The 21,950-nt window shown below is 41.2% G+C and overlaps 2 protein-coding genes across 10 annotated transcripts in view; one reads left to right on the top strand and one right to left on the bottom strand.

Annotated features, from left to right (window-relative positions):
* LOC122618133 (band 7 protein CG42540) overlaps positions 1 to 18,154 on the top strand; it is a 36,118-nt gene extending 17,964 nt beyond the window's left edge. For 3 of the 7 annotated variants that reach the window (XM_043794279.1, XM_043794283.1, XM_043794281.1), the window contains 8 exons: positions 3,654 to 3,689; positions 4,509 to 4,618; positions 5,113 to 5,185; positions 5,763 to 5,845; positions 12,330 to 12,533; positions 13,854 to 13,909; positions 15,662 to 15,842; positions 15,907 to 18,154. In XM_043794279.1, the coding sequence (XP_043650214.1) occupies positions 3,654 to 3,689; positions 4,509 to 4,618; positions 5,113 to 5,185; positions 5,763 to 5,845; positions 12,330 to 12,533; positions 13,854 to 13,909; positions 15,662 to 15,842; positions 15,907 to 16,239 (1,076 nt within the window). In that variant the 3' untranslated portion in view covers positions 16,240 to 18,154. Of the gene's footprint in view, positions 1 to 28; positions 1,371 to 3,653; positions 3,690 to 4,508; positions 4,619 to 5,112; positions 5,186 to 5,762; positions 5,846 to 12,329; positions 12,534 to 13,853; positions 13,910 to 15,661; positions 15,843 to 15,906 lie in introns of those variants that run through there. The other 4 variants (XM_043794280.1, XM_043794282.1, XM_043794276.1 and 1 more) reach the window with 3 other exon arrangements.
* A 1,328-nt stretch (positions 18,155 to 19,482) lies between these two features.
* LOC122618131 (tyrosine-protein kinase Src64B) overlaps positions 19,483 to 21,950 on the bottom strand; it is a 33,205-nt gene continuing 30,737 nt past the window's right edge. For all 3 annotated transcript variants that reach the window (XM_043794274.1, XM_043794273.1, XM_043794275.1), the window contains 3 exons: positions 21,589 to 21,842; positions 21,214 to 21,521; positions 19,483 to 21,152 (listed from right to left, as the gene is read on the bottom strand). In XM_043794274.1, the coding sequence (XP_043650209.1) occupies positions 20,538 to 21,152; positions 21,214 to 21,521; positions 21,589 to 21,842 (1,177 nt within the window). In that variant the 3' untranslated portion in view covers positions 19,483 to 20,537. The remainder of the gene's footprint in view (positions 21,153 to 21,213; positions 21,522 to 21,588; positions 21,843 to 21,950) is intronic.

Below are 21,950 nucleotides of genomic sequence, written 5' to 3'. Positions count from 1 at the left end.
TGTGTCATAAATTAGGTTTGTCACCTCTGCACCTGTACGCCCGAGTTCGGATTCTATGCCTTTTGTTTCTTGCAGGTAGGGGAATGTCCTTTTTTAGTACACACTCTCCATCTCTCTTTCTCTCTCTCTCGCTTTCCCTGTGTGTGTGTGTGTGTGGGGGGGCGGGGGTTCTAAATCGCCAGCAGCATCGCTCCATCTCTGTTGCGCATTTCCCCAGCCAGGACTCGAAAGCTTGGGAAGAGAGAGGAGAAAGCTTTGTTCCTGAAGTTCAAACCAGGACCAATGTTTAGGGGAGTGCGCAAGGTCAGTGCAAGTTGGGAAAAAGGTGAAAGTTGAATGTGTACTTCGGCGATGCTGGCTTGGCGATGATGCTGCACCACCTGCAATCTGCAGCTGGGAGAGCGGCGAAAAAGCTCTTTGATCCTGGTCGCTGGCTGATAACAAAGTTGAGAGCGAGCGAGCTTTGGCTCGGCAGGGATATGTGCTGCGAGGATATAAAAGGATGCTGGCTGCTGGCGCACTTTCAGTTGGATTCCGAGCGAGGCAGCAGCAGCAGCAGTAGCAGCAGCACTAACAACAGCAGCTCAACCAGGAGAGACCGAACCACCGAAGGGAAATGGACACAGAGCTGGGAAAACTAGCTCAGCCTAGTGTGTGTGTGTGAGCCCGCAGTAGTGGCTGTGCTAGTGTTAGAGTGTGTGCCTGTGTGCGTTGAAGAAAAGAACAGAACTAGTGCCAGGATGCAGGACTAGGACTAGGACTGGGACAAGACTTAACGGACCAAGGACGCGCCACTCTGATTGACCAGGAGCAGCCAGGAACAGCCGCCGCACTGGCTTCGTTTTGCGAGCGCGGCTTGATGCCCGATTCGATGATGGACATGGAGCATCGGGACCACCAGCTGCACCGCCAGCAGCAGCAGTCGCACCACCATCAGCCCAACCGTCTGGCGGCCAGCACCAGCACCTTTGCGCCACCCGCCCCGGCGAGGAGTCAGTCGGAGGAACGGGATCGGGATCGGGAGAGGGACAGGGACAGGGAACGGGACCACCATCTGCACCACCATCAGTCCAATAATGTGGCCTCATCACCACTGCCAGTGACTGCCTCCATACAGTTGCATCAACAGCAGCCGCAGCAACAACAGCAGCAGCAACCACTTACGCAGTTGCAGCAACCACAGTTAAGGGAACGCGAACACCACCAACAGCAGCAGCAACAACAGCAGCAGCAGCAGCAGCAGATGATGCAGCAACCACAGCAGCAGCAGCAGATGCAGCAGCCGCAGCAGCAACTGCCACACAGCCATCATGCGCTAATGCAGCAATCGCAGCAGCAGCAGGCCATCCATCGAGCCGAGGCGCGAAGAGGTGAGCTGATGTTTGCAGGTGGCTCTTGTAGAGAGTGTGCACTGTAGCCGCCTGGCTAAACTTGTTGCTCGGTCTCCAAAGACCCAACCAATTCGCTTTTGCATTTGCATTTGCCACATCAAAATTCGATTAGAGACGCCACAAATCACAATTCGGATTTTTGTATCAATCGTTTGCTCCTCTTTTTTTTTTTGTGTATCTGTGCTTAATCAGGTTAGGCGTACACAAGTGTACATAAGTGTCTATCTCGCATATACATATGTATGTATATATATGGCCCGAAGAAGACATTTCACATGCATGCTAATCGCTTCATTAGAGTTTCCTCGAAAAAGAGTTCAGTCTCTCCAGCATTTGCCATGCAAAATTCAATCAGAAATTGCTTTAACTTACGCCAGGTCCAGCAGCAGCAACGACAACAACACCACAACAACAGCAGCAGCAACATCATCATGAACAGCAGCAACATCAAGCTGACCTATTTCCCGAGCAAAGCTTTTTGCCAGGGGCTGGCGCTCTGACGTATGCGTTGATGTGGTGCGGGGGAGGTGCGGAGGAGGGGGCGTGGGAGCGGTGGGCGAAGCGGACTGGGCGGGTTAAGGGGAAGGTGGTGGTGGTGGATAACGGCGGGCAGCTGGACAGCCGTTGGCTGGTCATTAAAAAATTATGACCACACATTGTTCTCCGAGATTGTACATTAAGGTAAATTCAGCTCTTTTTCCCTGTGTTTGTTGGGGTCAACACAAATGGAATAACAGAAACCAAACAACCCGCAGCCGAAAAGGAGGCCAAATAAGTGCTTTTTTACCCAGCAGCACTCGAATAATTATCAGATATATCGTTTGCAGGTAACTAAAGTGGCGCCTCGATAAAATATTGAATTCGGGGTATGTTGATTAAAACTGGCAGTGACTAGAAACAAACTAATGGAAATCATGGGCTGACTTTAAAGTTAATTGACATCTGAAGGGTCAGATAAGCTTTGAAAAGTACTTGAGATACATTTATGATAAAATGAGAAAAAGGTTACTACGCATTAAGTATCTACATCAAGTGTCATTATTTTTGAATTTTTTAAATTACAGAGCTTTAATTTAATATCCTATAAAACTTATCATATCTATAAGCAAACGAACAATACCAAAAATTAAAAAACCCTCTGGGCTAAAATCAGTACCGGAGGTAACTGTGTGCAAATTGAATTAAGCCCCACTTAAAACCTGGCTTAAGGTGATGCAATTAAGGGCAGAAGTCCCCATTCACCTAATTACAATTTCAGCGCCACATTTTTTACCGGATCTTCCTCCATCTTTTTATCATTTTTATAGAAGCAATTTAGCTATAAATCTATTAGGCTTGCGGTCACCAGCCTCGGGCGTTACACATAAATCCTCAGATCCTGAAATCCTTTCATCTCGGCGCAAAACTCTCGGCTCGCCTGTGCCAGTGGCACATTCAAATCGCAATTATTCTGAAATCAATTTCAATAAAAGTTTGCTGCGGTACGGTGCCATGCGATGCGATGCGATGAAAAGCGAAGAGTTTGAAGGTGGTGAGGAATTGCCCAGAATGTTTGGCATCTTGTTGGCTTAGCCTGGGCCCTAGGATTCGCCCATCAAAGTTTTCCCTTTTCCAGCGTCGCTTTTCATGTTTTGTCTGTGTGTGTGTGTGTGCGTCTTTGTGTGTGTGCCTGTATCTGTGTGAGTTTGGGTGAATGTAAGTGAGTGAGTGGGTGAGAGCTCGTTAAAAACACTTTGCTGACGTCGCCGTTGCTGGGTGTTGGCATTGTGGCAACTTTTCAATGAACTGTAATTGAAACTGAAATGCAAACTGTGCCGTGCCGCTAATTGCCAGCAGCTGCAGCCAGCAAACTGGTAACTGGTAACTGGTTACGGGTAACTGAGAAGGGAAAGCTGCAAACCAGACCGAAAAACCAGAAGGCAAATAAAATGCAACAGCGGCGCGTAAACAGCATTTAAATGTGTGGCATGAATAATTTATGATTTTTCTTGCGTTTCGTAGTTAGTCTTTTAAGTTTCGTAGTTCATTGAAGCATGCTGTTTAACCCAAAAGAAAAACCCAAAGAAAAATAACTGCATGGCATGGAGCAGCTAAGTAGATCCCCGCAGGATCGCCGAGCACTCAAAAAAGACGATGAAACACATGAACCAGCTCCCAGAAAATCTAACAAAAAAACACACCAATTGGCTAGTTGCTGATCGAGCCGAAAAGCTTTCCCCCCAATTAATTTCTCTTGTTGTTCGATTTATCGTATTCTTGCAGATACACAAGCAAAACATTCACATGGATTTCTCTATTGTAAGTCGCACCAATTTGGACAATGCCCAAGAAAAAAACAGAAAAATATCCCCACATCCTACAGCCAAAATCAAACAGAAAAACAGAAACACACAAAACAGCTACTTTTTAACCTGTTACAAAGCTATACTCTACTTTCTATGTGTAACTCTATCTAACTATCTATAACTATAATGACTACTATCTATGAGTATTTACTGAGAAATTTCCTTTTTTAAATGTATGCACACTCCTTGTTTGCTTGTATTTCGATTTCGATTTCCGTCTCCGCCTTTTCTTTTTTGGTGAGCGCACCTAAGTATGCCACAGTTTTTTTTCAAACTCTCCACGAGAACAACATTTTAACTTTTACGACGCGACGAGGGCACCATCGAAATTATGGTGCAACTCAAGTATCAATAAGCCAAATGGGCGACTTGTTGCCCTAAAAAAAACCTTGCAAAAACTTCAATTTTTTTACTAAACTTTAAGTAATACGAGTACTGCGTATTGAAGAATGCCCTTTTTTTCTGCTCACCACTTTTTATTCCAACATTCTGTCTGCGATTTTTGTATGCGCCATGCGGAGGTCTTTCGTTTAAGGATTTTTTCTTATTTTCTTCAGATGCTCAGCGCATTATTCATGTAACAGTCTTAGCTCTTTTCTCAGCAGAACAGAGCAGAGCAGAGCAGAAGCGAAAGGAAAGCGAGGAAAATACAAAACGAATTTATAGCTTAAGCCTTAATTTGCAGCATTTGCTTTGAGCACTTGATTCCATCCTGCCACGTTACATGTATTTATAAGAAAATTTCCCGTTTTCTCGCCACGTTCTCTCGCAGCGGACGAGGAAATCAGCGATAAGGCATCAACATGCGGAAAATTGCTAATATTTCTCTCCGTGGCTCTTGTGATAATGACGCTACCCTTCAGTCTCTTCGTCTGCTTCAAGGTAAGTTTTTAATTAAAATTCATGCAATTTGAATGTTCTTGTAATAATGCATTTGATGAAAAAGTAATAGAATGCAGAAAAGCTAATTAAATCTGTTTTGACATACATCAAGCAAGCAGAATTATAAGTATACCTAAATCTCTATGGCAACCATGACCTAGTTTGTTTTTAATAATAAGTAATTTGCGCATTATGGAGATTGTGTGTTTTTAAAATGTTAAGCTCCTTGTGGATTAACATACTTTTTTCAGACACATATGGAGAAAAGCTGACTAGTGGTACACTTTGTAAGTTTAATGAACAACAGGATTAGCAGTCACTTTCTCTAAGCTGTATAAGCCACATGTCAGGATGCTTTTTTAGTATTTAAAATATATAATGTTAGTACTAGAACAAATTAAGATTAACAGGGTAGTTTAAACTTGTACCCATAGCTTTTTCTCAAGTTTCAATTTCGTTTCACGAACATTTCACTAACGTGCCACATTTTGCAGGTGGTGCAGGAGTACGAGCGCGCGGTTATCTTCCGTTTGGGTCGTCTTATGCAGGGCGGTGCCAAGGGCCCAGGTGAGTACTCAGCACTGCAGCTTCACAGGTGCAAATAGGGGTGGGCTGCGGCGGAGAGCGGCGGGGTAACGATTCTATGCAAATTTTAGTGGCGCTCGCCTGCGACATGAATTTGTGTTAATTGCTGCACTTGCTCCAAATTAGCGACTCTGGGGCGGCTCTCAGGCCGTGTGCTCTGCTTTTGTGCTCCCATTCCGGGGGAGGAAGAGATTAGCCAAATCGAGGCGAACTTCTCCCACAGTCATGACACTAGTTTGCATCATTTTTGTGAAGAATTTCCCGGCCACTACGGTTTCTAGAGCAAGGGAAACATTACACACAAAGGTGTTCCTTTTTTTCTTTCATATAAGATTACTTTAAAATCTCTATGGCTTGTTAAGCTGTTGAAAAGTTAGCAATAAAACATTTCCCTTTACTTCACAAATAATTAAAAATGTTAAAATAAAAGCAAAAATGTTCTTATATAGAAAATTTAAAAAAATTCTTGGGGTACTTTTATTTGGCGTTCCCTGTAAGCCAGTGTAGTTTGCTCAGTGCCTCGTAACGAGCGTTTAAAGCATCTCAACCATAATTGCAGGTATCTTCTTCATCCTGCCCTGCATCGACTCCTATGCCCGAGTGGACTTGCGTACTCGCACCTACGATGTGCCACCGCAGGAGGTAAGTTCCGGTAGCAGTTCCGGTTCCGGTTGGGACCGAAAAAAAAAGCAGTTGCAACCTGCAGTGGCAGCCACAAACATATGCTGCCTTCTTCGATGTTGTTGTTGTTGTTTTATTAACCAGAAGTGGAAATCTTTTTAGTTTATGTACTTCAAAAAGTCCTCCCCAACCCACAAACACATACACTAACACATGACACTTTAAAACGATGCCAAGTAAAGCAGAAACCAATTAAACTTTTAGCTTTCGCCACAAGTTATTCCAGCCGACACGTTTGTTAACAAGAGATATTTATACATATACTCTCATATACATATGTATTTTTCGGTTGCATTTTCTTGTTTTGTGCTCTGACCAAAAATAAAAGATACTAAATACACACAGACACACCGTTACACAGATAAAAAGATACAGATTTTTGGGCCCTGTTGGCGGAATCCGCAAGAGAAGCTTGGCTGAGCACAGCCGGAATCTGAGTTGTTTTGTGGATACTGCTGACAGGACACCCACACACATGGGCACCAAAAGCCACACAAACACCCAGACACACATACACACATACACACATGTAGACACAAGGATACAGGACGCGCAACTGGAGCGTGAATTACGCATACGCAACGTTGTCTTCTCGTTTCTTTGACTTCTTCCCCCTCGTTCTTGTTGTCGTCGCATGTCATGGTGTTTACTTTTAGTTTCTACTTTCTTCTTCGTTCGTTTCGTTTCGTTTTTTTTCGGTTTTGATTTTCTTCCCAATGCAGCCTCTCTATCTGCGTGTCTTCCTGCTCTCCCTCTATATACATTCTATATTCATATACTTATACCTATGTCTACGGCTATCTATATCTATTAACGTATCTATCTCCACTTTCCAACCAGCTAAGAAACCCTCTTTCCAACCACTTTTATACAAAAAACAGCATCATCAAGAGCAAAGTGAAAGAAAACCATTTTGTTGACCACATTTATAGTTTATTTAATTGTTTTTCCCTACCATTTCGAGTGGCTGCAGTCCATTTTGTTTTATAAAACGAGAAAAAGAATATTGTGGCTCTAACACCCGCAAACGCACACACATACTAACACATTGCTCTCTCTACTCTCGTTGTTGTTGTTGTTGGTAGTCTTGTTGTATCCTATATATACATATAAATATATATATATACTTTAAATACTTTGTATGGTACTTGTTGTCGTATTGAAGTTGAACAATGTTGCAGAATTTTTATTATTATTGCCATTGGTGTGCACTCAACCTCACACCCACAACTCACACATACACAGAGGTAGGACTCACCTTGCCCTCACTCACACACACACACACACACATAGTGATACACAGGAGTCCCATCAAGATACGCGCTCCATTTATTTTTGGGAATTTTTCATCCTTTAGTTCGCTTACTTGATCTTTTATCGTAATCAAGCCCAAGCCAACCCAAAAAGAAAAATCCCCGCACACATTTCTCATTTTTACCTGCGCATATTTCATTGTTCACTTGGCAGACTTAAATGAAATATGGAGCGGTGAAAAAGGCGAGGCAAAAGTGAATTTTAAGATAGTAGTAATGGTAACTGGTTCGATTTCAATCCGCTGGCTTTTTCAACATCTTGCTGACGTCACGTGGAGCAAACTCACTCACACTCATATACCGAATCTCTCACACCAAAGTCAAAAATACCCCCTTTTTTAATATTTTTTTCCGTTTTTTGCATATCCGCCAGCATTCTCGTGTTCCATTTGAGTTTGTTCGGTTTTTTGTGTAAATCGCATGAAGGCCACTGCAGCAAGGATAAAAAAAAGAGAACAAGAAAAAATGAAAAAAATGAAAAAATCCCCCAAAGCCATCTCGATGACGATGTTATTATTCACAAACACCAAAAGACACATACAAGCCCAGATTTACAAACACATTCACCCGAAAATCTCCCTTTTAAGTGCATACGAAATGCGATTTTTGCGCATCATTTCGTTTCACTTTCATTTTGGATTTCTTTTCATTTTGAATCGTATCGTAATCGTTATCGTAATCGTATTTAGTTTTTGATGTCTTTTGAACATTAACTTCAAGTTATTACAATTTGCATAGTTAAAGCTCTGATTGTCTCCTGCAATTAGGAATGAAAAAACCCACAACAAAAACAAATTGAAAACAAAGAACTAAAAAAAAAAAAAGCAAAAGTGCCAGAATGCATATCAACTGAAAATTCTATCTCTCTCTATCTATCTGTCTCGCTCTCTGTGTTCAGCCGAGCACCACATATGCATATGCAAAACGAATTGGTGGGCGGGGGCGGGGCAAAACCACAAAAGAACTGTACGCATTACGCATTGGCTCTCTCTCTCTCTCTCTCTCTCTCACACGCACACATAACCCCTCTATCTCTATCTCTCTCCACCTCTGTCTCTCTATCCCTCTCCGTTTGTCACTCACTGTCTGTCTCCATCTCTGTCTGTCCAAAAAGAAAACTTGATGAAGAAATGAATGTCAAATGTTTGTTCACTGAACACAGGGTGCAGCACTCACACAAACGCAATTCCCAGGACACCCATACAAAGACAACAACACCAGAACACCAGAAAACAGGAAAAAAACAAAAAATAAAAAAATGTAGGTCTTGCGTAGCTTAAAATGCAAGTGGAACCCCATTAAAAACCCAACAGAAACACTGTCAATTGCACTCCCTCCCACCAACAAAATTATAATCCGTCTATCTAAACCTCTCTCTGTCTACTACTACATCTGTCTTGCTCACTCTCCTGCTAAGCAGTCACAAACCGATCTCTCACTGTCTCTCTATCTCTGTCTAAACTATCTATATGTCTCTGCCTCTATCTATCTGACTGTCTATCTTACCTAAGCTCTAAATATAAACTATATAACTACCTCTCTCTGTCTCTATATATCTACATATATATTGATTTTGTTTTATGAGCTATGTAAGTTTTGTTTAGCAAACCTTATATAAGAACCGAAACCAACAAATACTAAAAACTAACTACCAAAGAAAACCCCCCAAAACCAATCACACGAAAAAGAAATTTACTACCGAATTGCACTTACTTGATAAATCCCCACTCTCCCCTGTTCGGTTAAGCGTTCGAATAATTTTTGAGAGCATGCTAAATATATATTTTCATAAATGTCTATTCTAAAAGCTTTCTAACTGTCTTAAACGAAAAAGAAACCAAACAAACCATACCAAAAACCAGATACCAGATGCCACAGATTGTTTATAATGTTGGTACAGACTGGAAAACAAAAGTATAAAATCAAAATATAAGTAAACCACACGAAATCTAAAACACTCACACAAAGCACACACAGACATCAAACATTCGTCATTTTAGAACACACGCTCACAAACACACACACGTACAGCTTTTAGTTTTTACAAACATAGTCACCACCCCCCCAAAAGAAAAAAAAAAGAAAACAAGCCCCGTCCAAAAAGAACAACAACAAAATATGTATTGTACAACTAACTAATTAAATCGTTACAATTTGATTTGTTTGAGCACAAGCGAAAGGACGCACCCCTCCCAATATAAATGCAAGAACACATTGTATATATGCGATATATATATGCGCACACAGCGAATATACATATATACATATAATGTCGAGTTCATCTATGTGTGTTTTGCGTGGTTTAAGCTGTTTAAAGTGGTAACTCAACTCCTGCACGCATGCAGGCCAAAAGCCAAAAGCCAGAGCATTAGAACCAAAAAAACCAAAAAAAAAACAAAAGCTAAATGCGACGCCCGCCCGCCAAAACGCGCTAGATTCGCCACAGTTATAGTGATGATATAGTAGTAGATATCCATAGTATATGGACGTTAAGCTAAAGCTATAGCTAGAGCTAGAGCAAGTCCCAGCATCACAGCATCAGTGCATCAGTAGTTGCCCCATAGACATAGGATATAGCTTACTATATACCATAAGATACCTAACTAGCAAAGCTCGGAGCTCAAAGAAGAGAACTATATTTCCAACTAATACTCACTGTGACTCTTTCAAACTATCGCTCTATCTATCACTCTTACTCAGTAGTAGTCGGTAGCAAGTGAAGGACATTTTCAGTTGAGTCCCATTGCAAAAATGCTGACACAAATTCGCAGCATTAACTGTGCAAATTGTAATAATTAACAGAATTATGTTTAATTGAAAACTCATTAGTTTAGGTGTTACAGTGTATAAACTATTGTTTGGAATTTTCATTTCATTCACTTCCGATTCCGATTCCCCTTCTCTCTCTATCTGCCTATATCTCTGCTCTTGTTTCCATGGTTTCATCATTGATTCCTGAACGTTTGCTCATTCAATTCTGTTCCGTAAAATGCAATGAACAAGCGCCTCAGCACCACTCCACTCCACTCCACCTAAAACACAAAACCAACCAACCACCCAGCGCCCAATCGCCACCCCCTAACTAACCCGACCAACTATTGTTCGAAATAATAAGCCATTGTTCGAGCCAAATTGATTTAGAGCTTTGCCCATGGACAGGCAGCAGGCTTTGGATGTTCGAACGGCATTCATAATGAAGTGAATAGTGCATGATTATCTGAAGGTATGCAGAGCGAAGGCCCCCGATATTTTTCAATAGAACGCACACAAAGCCCAATGGAATTTGTAGATTATTTGTTTAAGCCAGTACTTGGTTGCAGTGAAAGCTGCCAAACTGAAGGATGTGAGTCTCTGAAATGCCTGCAAGCAAGTATGAAAATTGAAAGTTAATCATACGCACTGTTGCCCCAGATTAAAATCAAATTTAATATCTCAGATGAATGGCATGAAAACAAATGATATTAGGTGAAGAAAATAAAAAGTTTTGCAAACAGGATAACAGAATTAATATCATAAGTCACAGCTTTATGGCTGCAATATAACGTATACGCACCGTATAGACATTCATAAAACTCGTTTATTATCTCTCTTTAAAGTTGGCAAACAATAGTTGAACATTTTGAAATGAGAACCATAGCAAACAGAATAAATCTTGGCAAATTCAAATGCATAACTGGATTTGCAGGAATATTTCCGACCTTGTCTTTTAGCTTTTCCTCCAGCTGCTGCTGCTGCTGCTCACATTTCAGTTGATTCACATGCAAAGTGCTAGAGATTTGCCTGGCCCAAAAGTTCACCGCCTAAAGTCCGGGCATGGAAAAGCCTCGAAACTGGCCGAGTGGAAACGATGACACTAAACAACATTGACACCACAGCTTCAGCTTTGTGGAGAGGCCGTAAAAAGCGGTCTAGACTACGCCGAACAATGTTTGGGCAGGTCATAAAACGTAAAGCGCTCCGTCGTTGAGGGAGCAACTTTTTACCACTGGTATATGGGCTGTGTGTGTGCCAGAGGCGGAAGATAGTTGGGCATAAGTTTGGCCAACTCTGAACCTTTGGCCGAAAGGAAAGGAACTATAAAAATAAAATTTCGAGAATTCGATTTGGGCATCATGAACCGAGGCTGACACCACTGGGGCAGGGCCAGTAAACTTTCGGTCATGATGGAGTAATCCAAGCACGGGCCACCGGAAATATGTACATAAACCCCACCACCTCACTGTCTGTTCCCACAAAACCCTTGCAACACTATCGTTCTGCCCATAGAATGTAAGACCTTTTCTACAAACGATTTAATGCTATTGGTTCTTCAGTTTGATTAGCTTTTCAGTTTCGTACTTCAGTTTTAGCTTATCATTTGTGCCGTTTACACGTGTACTTGTATAATTTGTTTAACTTCCCCACTATCTGTACATTAACTTATACACTGTAACCCCAAAGCTCTTGGGTTTGCTTCACGTATAGTCATTGCGCAGATGATCGAATCCCACTCGAGCACATAAAAGTTGTGCCGGCAAATTGGTAGGATAAAGTTCGCTGAATGTGAAACAATGCGAAAAGACTTTGGGACTTTTGGGATGCACAGATACACGGATACACATTCAGATGCAAAATGCAAATGCAAATCCAAATGCACAGACACAGACACAATAATCAAAATGAAAAAAGCGCTGCCTTTGTGTGTTTGCCTTTGTGAGTTTGTGTGTGTCTTTCGCCATTGTCGGTCCGTTGGTCTGTGGCAAAAGTTTTGCACTCCCTGCACTTAGTTCTATTAGAGAAAAGCGACCCGGCCAAAAGAAGCCAGCGACGTTCAAGTCAAGTGCATTCGCATTATACCACTCTCCTTGTCGGCTATAAAGTGCACAGCACAACTGGCCAACCACTGATACAGATACAAAATGCTTAGCTTATCACCAAAGTACCACCCACATGTGTATATATACTCGTATACGAATGGTATCTGTATATACGCACATATCTCTTTACTTCTGTGAATGTGTTTTTGTTGGCAACAATAACAAGCGAATAATAAAAATAACTAACAGACCAACTACAACAATAGCAGGAACAATAGAGAAAGCAAAAAGCAAATGTCCCCAAACCAAAAAAAAAATACCCACTGCATCTTGTAGGTTCTCACAAAGGATAGCGTTACGGTTTCGGTGGATGCAGTGGTTTACTATCGGGTATCAAATGCGACCGTCTCTATCGCGAACGTGGAGAATGCTCACCATTCGACCAGGCTACTGGCACAGACTACTCTACGAAACACAATGGGAACTCGGCATTTGCATGAGATACTCAGCGAGCGTATGACGATTTCCGGCACAATGCAGGTGAGTTCAAAACAGTTGACAGTTGCCAGTTGGCCCGGCCCGCCAACAAACTCTCTCCCTCTCCAGAGAATCTAGTGGCTCCGTCGAGCTGCTTCCTCTAATTTACTTAGTATGCCGTCACAAAGAAATACACATAGAAAAAAACAATCAATAATTAATTAGCCGCATTCAAAATTGCAATGGTTCGTTACGTTTTAAAAACAAATTTTATTTCCGGAGATAACCAAGATTTAATTTCTTACGTAAAGTGCTTCTTCCATCCGTACAAAATTGTATCAAAATTAAGTATTCCACGTTGGGCGCCACTTGCACTAACGTAGACAAGAAAAAGAAGTTCTACGTTGGGCGCCACTAACAAATGCATCGTGATAAATTACTCGATCCCTTTTATGAGGTGGAAAAAACCCAGAAAAGTCCTTAGCCGTAAGCCTCTCTTCTTTCTCAATTTAAAATGCAATATTTTTTTGCGTGCACAAAGGAAACGAGAAAATCCACGCAGAATAAATGCAGCTACTTGCCAGTCCCTTCTGCTGACAGATGACATTTAAGCCTCCGCTCCTAATTATGCAGCATAAACCTTAAAGTTTTGCGGTGAAACTCCGCTGGCGAAATATTAATTGCGAAATTTACCAGCTGCCAAAGGCGATATGTCTGTCTGCTATGTTCCGTGCCTGGCATGAAAATAATCTCGGAGCCAAAGCGTTTTTTCATCGCAATGTACAAATTGAAAAGGCATCGGGGAGGCGATGATGGTAAAGTTACGAGCCGCATATCTTAGCAGCTGCCAACTTAACCCAAATTCTATGGCAAGCCTGGCAACGGGTCGTTTTATTTATTTATTTTCCATGCCATATGAAAAATAGTTCAAAATCAGGCGAAAATCTCGAGCATCAACGGCAGCGTCTGCGGCAGCCGTTGGTGCACGTCGATGTGCGAACATGTGCAAAATGCCAAGTTGCCATGGCTGTACGGCTACATGGCTATATGGCTCCTTTCACTCCCCTCGACGATGCCAAGTGCTGCATTTTTAGTTTTTCATTTCAAGGATGCTGCACGACCCACAAACAATGTGCGGAAAAATGCACTAGGGCAGCGGAGAGGGTGAAAGAAATAAAAGCAAAACCGAAACAAAACTGTTAACGACCTGAAAAACGCGTGTAAACAAAAACTAATGTATTTTTACTGCTATTTCTCACACGGCTCATCCACCTCACAACCCAAACAAAACCAACAAATCCAACAAAACCGTCTAAACCAACCCAACAACCAACGAACGATTGCACCCACCTCAACTACCTGGCCTGGTCCAATCATAAACAGGTTCAACTCGACGAAGCCACCGATGCCTGGGGCATCAAAGTTGAACGTGTGGAAATGTAAGTAGCACAGCTTTTTTAACCCCCCCTACACACAAACACACAGCACTTGCAGTGGCAACCTGGAAAAGTTTCTATGTCAAGCTATAAAAGTAATGTTATAAACGTTTCACCTCGCCAAGTCGAAGTTGATGTGCTCGAAAGGATATTGTGAGCTTTGCTTTCTAGTGCTACTTTCGGGGTGATTTCTCTGAAGGGAATGGATTAGTTTCAATGTTTTCGAATTTTATTCCTCACTTTGGGTCAATTGTGAAGAGGAAAACGGCATTGTGTGCCAGTTAAGCGATTAAATTACAGTTGGCTAATTCTTAGAACGTGACTTTAACAGTTTTCTAGCCTGGATTTCATTTAAAAGGTCTGCTACAATCAAACATAATTATTGTGCAAATCATTTCTTTTAATGTGCTAAAAACTATTCGAATAAATGTATTTCAAGTGGACTTTATTCTGTTAATAATAACTATTTAATATCTACAAAGTTGTATTCCACCGAGATCTACTTTAAAATGAACTTTAACTCGTAAACCGAGGAAGTTCTAGTCAGAGCTCCAAAATTAACGTTATAAAACTCTAGCACTTCTGCTGACTAGGGTCTCCCGAGTCGCCCTAATCCCCAGCTTATATAACATTTAAATTGGCTAGTTTGAGACCCGTAAACATTGTCGTAGCCCCTGCAAGGCCACAGCAATCGAGATTGTTCGTTATTTGTTTTATTTGTTATACCATTTTTCCGGGCATTTATCACAATAACGCTGCCTGCCTGATGGGCGGGAAGTGTGGGATTGTGGGAGCTGGCTGCTGCCCTTTGTCTGCTGTCACCGAGGCCCCGTTGTTATAATTTATTATTTGCCCCTCTTTGGTGGAGAGGGGAGGGGGCACGTGGCTACTTTGTCAGCTTCACTTTTTCGCAGTGCCAAGTGTTTTGACGTTGGCATGTCAAATGCTCATACAGGGCCAACACAATATGGCGGAATGGCAAAGCCTGCTGCTGCTGCTGGAGTGTTGGCCATGTTGAAACAGCTGCAACAACTTGACGCCCTGTCGCTTGTTGTTGGTCGTATTATTGTTGCTGTTTCTGTTGCTGTGGCTATGTTGCGGCTGCTACCTTTTTCGCCCCTGGTTTCCACCAAAAGAAAAGAAAAACTCCCACTTTTCCATCAGGCACAACTTTGCCGTTTTGCGTTGAGTACGGTTTCATTTTATGGCAGTTGTTGAATATTTCATTATTGCATCTCACTTCTTCTTCGCCGCCTGTGTTATGATATTGATCAGATGGTTTATAACTTCCTCAAATGGCCAATAAAATGATGCGAGAAATTGTGCTGTTTATGAGTTATATAACTCGATTTAAATTTGAGAAAAATAGGCCGATATAAATTTTATTTAATAAATTTAACTTCACGGCTCGCTGGTCGTAAAAAATGTTTTCCAAGTTCCACATTTGAATTAAAGATGCGCCATTGAGCTGAGCGCCATTAGCATACAGCTCCGCACATTTCAGTTGATAGCTTTGAATTCAAAACTGCTAAGGATGAGCGCTCAAAAAGATAAATTTTACAAATCTAAATGGGAAGTTCAAGCTTCGTCGTGCGCAAAAAGAAAAGATCTGAGTATATGGGATGAGAGATTAATAGCTAACGTTAACGGGAAGACACTTTGTGGGTAAAAAGAATGGCACCTCCTTTGAGTTAGCGAAATTTCCGCATCTGCAAGTCACGCCGGCTAATCTCATTTTCTCCATCGACCGAGCAGCAAGGACGTGCGTCTGCCGGTGCAACTGCAACGTGCCATGGCCGCGGAGGCAGAAGCCGCCCGGGAAGCCCGTGCCAAAGTCATCGCCGCCGAAGGAGAACAGAAGGCGTCGAGGGCTCTTCGCGAGGCATCCGAGGTGATTGGCGATTCGCCGGCTGCCCTCCAACTGCGCTACCTTCAGGTGGGTTGCTTATCTGCGACTTAGCAGAGATTTAATACTGATTTATGCGTTGTAATCACTTCAGACACTCAACACCATATCTGCGGAGAAGAACTCGACGATTGTGTTCCCGCTGCCCATCGATTTAATAACATATTTCCTGAAGACCAACGAGGCCACAACGCAGCAAAATGCCCGAGCAGCTGCGGCAGCAATTGGCAACACACCGCCCCCGTTGCAACTGGCACCGCAGCAGCAGATGCAGCAGCAACAGCCGCAGTACCAACAGCCGCAGCAGCAGATGCAGCAGCAGCAGCAGTTCCAGCCGCAGCAGCAACAACAGCAGCAGCAGCAACAACAGCCGCAGCAGCAGGATCAACTCTATCAGCAGGGGCAGCAGATCTCATCAGCCATGTAAATCAGCTTAAGATCACAAATGATTCGGCCTCGTCGACTCCAAAATGTCCTGCACAATGGTGGAAAAATATCCTTTTAACGAGATTGCATAAAAATACTTCAGGAATATGTATCATACTTGCATTTCATTCGAAAAAATGCATATACCAATATCAATAGGAAAAAAGGGTTTTGAACACGCTCTTTTTTTGTGCAGTCGAAAATATGGCTTCTCATTTTCAAAGGCTGGGTAACTCTGACGTCCAGCTTAAAAATGTGTATCTCAAATTCCCATAGCCCTCCTCCCCCGAGATGCATATTTTAGAGTTACTTTCCTTTAGGGAATGAAAGCTGGTTATGCATTTTTTGTTAGGGAATGCAATGCATTTTCCTGGGGTTATTAGGCATTAGTTAAATACATAATTGTGCAGAGCGTTTTAACATAAAAACAAAAACAAAACCACAACCAACGGAAACAACGATTCAAAAGAATCAAAAATCTTAGTTCATAACACCGATAAGTGCGATTCGAATGCGTTAGCCGACTGCAGATCCTTCACGAAAGAAACGAGGGATCTGAGGTCAAATAGATACAAAGATACAAACCTAGACTAGTTTCATACGAGGCGAAAATAGAGTTTAATATTTGTAGCTTTACGACCAGAGGATGCAATTCTAAATATTAAATGTAGGATCTAGAGGTGCAACTCAAGTTTACCAAACAACACAAAAATCAAAGTAAAATACCTACAGCCTGCAAAAAACTAGTCAAATCACACCATATGATGTGCGGTCGTTCGGGTGAAAATTCTAAAACCAACCAGTTTTGAAAGTCTCGAATTATAACATTTGAAATAGTCAAAAATGGTTGGTTTGGTTTTGTATTTTCAGGAACTGAGCGAGCCACAGATTATTGTTTTTCACTTAATATTCCACAAAGGTCCCTTTCCTTATGTACATGCAAGTTAAAAGTTAAAGCATTTTCCCACTTTTATTAGGTATTTTATTAAAGATAATTATTTATTTCAATATTAAATTGATTAACTGAACTAAGAAAACGGGCCCTTGTGGAAAAAAATATTCCATAGAATTGTTGACGAATGCGTTTTGTAAATGTTTATCATTAAGATGGTTACCCTGTTAATTATGGATGAATCTGATGACTTGAGATATTGCTGTATACTTAGCTATGCAAATTTACCTTTAAGACGTGATCAGGTTAGCCCGTATAAAATAGAGTTACTGTTGTTCAAAACCAATTAAAACTTTATAGGACTTTAATAACTCTCATTATGAACAGTTGTACTCATATGGTACACCCAACATTCCTACAACTAATACAACTGTTAATCTGTTTCCACTGGAGTATATCCAGGCATCTAGCGATTTGTTTGATCACAGTGGGTTTGGAAAACTTTTAAAAGTTGTCTAAACCCATAATAACAGATCAAATCAAATAGTCAGCAACGTTCGTAGGTCCCAAATACGAATGCCAAACAATAAATAAGAGTAATACGAATTTATTGTACATACAATAAACAAATAGAGCAATTAAGTCGTACAGAACTGTTTTACCCATTGAAATATTAATTAAAATTGGATATTCATATCGGATACACACCACACACCATACACGAACATAAACACAGGATGTAGAAGATCGTCTAGTCTCTCTCTCGAAGTAGAAGCCGTCTGTCTACTTAAATGCGTTTAAAGTAAGTAGATGTCGAACAAGGAAATGCAATTGAAACTAAAGTGCATTTGCAACACAGAAACGTTTACTTTTTAGCGCACTTCATGGATTACGAAAAAGAGTTATTGAATTAATAATATATATACATATACAAGCATAACGAACTACATATTATGTACAATTTTGCCTTTGAAAATTTTTAAACAGAAACGATTTCATTATCCACATACAATTAGATTTATGTGTAAAGGAACAATAAAATTTCTTCAACTTTTTTGGTATCCAAAAGAGCAAAAACAACAAAGCCGACAGTGAGTTTTACTTATCATTGTTTTAATCATGAAATTATAATTTAAAAGATGGTAAGTAAGTGGGAAATCATATAAACAATTTATTTCCAAATTCTTAATCAGGCCCCAATAAAACAAGCGGTTCTTAGTTATTACATATTTTTCAATTTTATTAGTTATTATCATTATTATTTGTATTATGCATTACACACCTAACCGACTTAACGGACACATTTCTATCATTTTACATCAGCTAAATTCAGTTTTCATTCATATTTGAATCTGCGTGCTGAACCATTATCCGCAGTACATGACAATTCGCAGTTGTTATACTATAATTATTCATCAGACATTGCTATTCGTGTGTTATCAGGCAAAAACCGCTGTCAGCGCATGCAACACGCCTACCCAGGCAAAGGCTGAAAAATTTTGTAAATCTTTCAATTTGATTGCCGCAGTTTGTATACAAAATTTGTGAAATTTTTATTTTTGTTCTTGTTGTGGAGTTAATGCCTCGCGTGCCGCTTGCGCCGCCAACGGCTGTTTGTTTTTCAGCTGCCAAAAAATTATTAATTATTAGTTCGGTATTATCATTCAATTAAATTTCTCGTTTATTTCTACACGTTATGTCAAGTTTATATACAAAAATTCATCAACTACACTAAACAATTTCAGTTTTGCCTGTGAATTATAACAATATTTTAATTAATTATTTGCAGTGATTCCGTTGTGATTACGTTGAATGCCATTTCATACAATGATTGGTTGGTTTGTTGTTCTTGTTAGTTTTAAGCGTGGTTATCCTATAAACTGATCTCTGTCTGTGTTTACGTGTGAAATGCTTTGAGTTGCCGTATAAATCTTCTTTACAAATACATATATCTCAATACGAAATGCTAAACTTTGGTTTTATGCTACAGAATGTGCACACAATGGCCAACACAATATATGCTATATGTACTATATCGATGAACGACAAACTAAAATTATAACAAAAATCAAATAAATTAAATAAGGTCTCCTCAATCGATGTTCGATACATGTGTGTTCTAGTGTCTGGATACGTTCGTGTCGGTCATCTAGAAGCTAGAATAGATGTGTGTGTGTTCTGATTGGTTGATACATTGATCGATTAGAATCGTTATCGTCTGATAATTTGCATTTGAAACCCTTAAGATAGCAGTTTATCCGTATGGCTTGAGTCGGGCTATTGATTTGGGCTGCACGCGCAAGGAACAGCAGGTCTGGAGAGGAACTAAATGCGGGCCAACGCTGCAGGTTATACATCAATAGATATATCTAGACTACATGGACAGTGCCCAATTGTGTTGCTTGTGCTTAAGTATACGAACAAAGAATAAACAATAATTTTGGCATAAACTTAAATGTACTATAAACATTCATTGGTTCAATTGCTAACAACGAAATATGTCAAATGCTTTTTTCTCTTCTTTTCATTGATTTGTACAAAATGCAATTTTCCTTTCCTTATTTTTTTTCCTATCCTCACCTACTCGAGGAAGAAGCAACTTATTATGTTTCGGGTGATAGATCGTGTAGATTTCTGACTTGGAAGTAGAGACGAGGGGTGGACGCCACCTTATAAGTAAATGCCATCATTGGAGTTTCTCATTAGCAACAATTTGTTTTGCGTAAATGTTCGATTTCTTGATACGGTTTGATTGAGTCAAATAATACTTGGCTTAGTTGATAGTCGTGTGTGTGGAAAGTATCAGAAGAAAGTATTCAGCAGAGGGAGGTTAAGATCAAAAAGTTCTAGTTGTAGATTGGATTGGATTGTTTATACATAAAACCTAAGCACCGATTAAAGTAGCGTTAAATTGTAGCTGTATTCGATTTGAAATTCAATAGAGTTGCCTTCAATTTCTTTCTTGCTCTGTTCTTGATTTCTTGGTATCATTTATCGGCCCCTTACTTTTTCTTGTTAAGCTTAAAAAACTAGTTAAATACTTTCTATTTCCATAGTACATACAGTTAGGTATATAAATTATAAAATAGTTTTGCGTGTAAAATATAAAATTTTGTTTTCCGATCTTAGGTTTTTTTGTGTGTTTTGTTGATTTTTTTTTGTTTTGTAGTTGGTTTCTGAATTGTTTAGATACGCTTAAACACATACATATACCATACATATAGAGTTCATGTGTGTTGGTTGGTTGGTATGCAACTATGCCATTAAAAAGTCTTAAGAATTATAGTAAATATGCATATAAATGTATAATATATGTATAACTTTATATACTATATATATATATATCGTACGTGTGTGTATGCGTGTGAGAGAGTGTAGGTGATGTGTGTGAATAGGCTGGACTCTGTTTAGTCTTGCACCTCTCGATACGGCACCTCCGACGTGACCGAGAAGGACTCGAAGTAGTGGTTCAGAAACTCGAATGTCGGCCGCTTCTCGGGCACAGCATCCCAGCACTGGAGCAGCAGCTGATAAATGTTGTCCGGGAAGTAATGATTCGTTGGCTTCGGCATGCGGAAACCGCGCTCGATGTTTTCAATCACCTCGCGACTATGCATACCCGGATAGGGCACTTGTCCGTACGTGAACAGCTCCATCAGCAGAATGCCGTAGGACCACACGTCCGATTTGATCGAGAACTTGCCGTAGATGATCGCCTCGGGCGCCGTCCACTTAACCGGAAACCGGGATCCCTGCTTGGGGCAGTACTCGTCATCCGCGATAACACGCGCCAATCCAAAATCACAAATCTTCGCCACATTATTCTCTCCAATCAGCACATTACGGGCTGCCAGATCCCGATGGATGAGCTGCTTGGACTCCAGATACTCCATGCCGCTGGCCACCTGGGTGGCTATGTAGATGAGATCCTCGAAGTGCAAGTAGCGACCATCGCCCTCGCGCAAGAAGTCCAGAAGACTGCCCTTGGACATGTACTCCTGCACGATATAAATGGGCTCCTCCTGCAAAGAAATCATACTTCAAGTTAATACACATCAATCAAAATATATTTATAGCACTTACCTGCGAGCAAACAGCATAGAGGGCCACCAGGCGGTTGTGGCGGAACTTCTTCATAATCGCGGCCTCCTGGAGGAAAGCAGCCGTGGACATGGTGCCCTCACGCAGTGTTTTGACCGCCACATCGATGCTGTTGCGCCACTTGCCGTAGAAGACCTCGCCAAAGTTGCCGCGTCCCAGTTTGCGCAGCAGCTGAATCTCTGAGCGCGGAATCTCGTACTTATCACGCAATTCCGGGCCCAAGTCCCACATCTGGGGCTGCGGTTTGGGGCAGGGACGCGACAATATGTGACACAGGCCAAGAGCGTTTTCTTCAGAGATAGGGAAATTAATTAATAGGTTTAACAGTCTCACACTGTTCGAAAGCTGTATACTCACTGCTGTATGCCATGACCAAGGCCTGAAGCGAGGGGAACGTCTGATTGGTGGCTATGTAGTAGCCGCCGTTATCCAGCGGCTTGATGCGGTAGTGCTTCACATGGTATCCACGTCCATCCTCCCAATCCTTCACCGACAGCGAGTAGCCATTGGGATTGTGCTCAGAGGGTCGCACGAGGAAAGTGCCACGAGGATTCTCCTCGGCCAGCAGCAATTTGTCCGCCTCCTTTCGCAGCACGTTCTCAAAGAACCAGCTGGGAATAGAAGATGTTGCTTAATATTAAATCATAACACTAGGTTGAGATTAAAGTGATTCTGCTTAGCTCTTGTGAAAAGTACCCAAAATAACTTAAAATGTAATA

This window comes from Drosophila teissieri, chromosome 3L (assembly GCF_016746235.2).
Source record: "Drosophila teissieri strain GT53w chromosome 3L, Prin_Dtei_1.1, whole genome shotgun sequence".
NCBI lineage: Eukaryota > Metazoa > Arthropoda > Insecta > Diptera > Drosophilidae > Drosophila > Drosophila teissieri.
The sequence above is the reverse complement of the archived record's forward strand: the minus strand, read 5'-3'. Positions and strand labels throughout refer to the sequence as shown.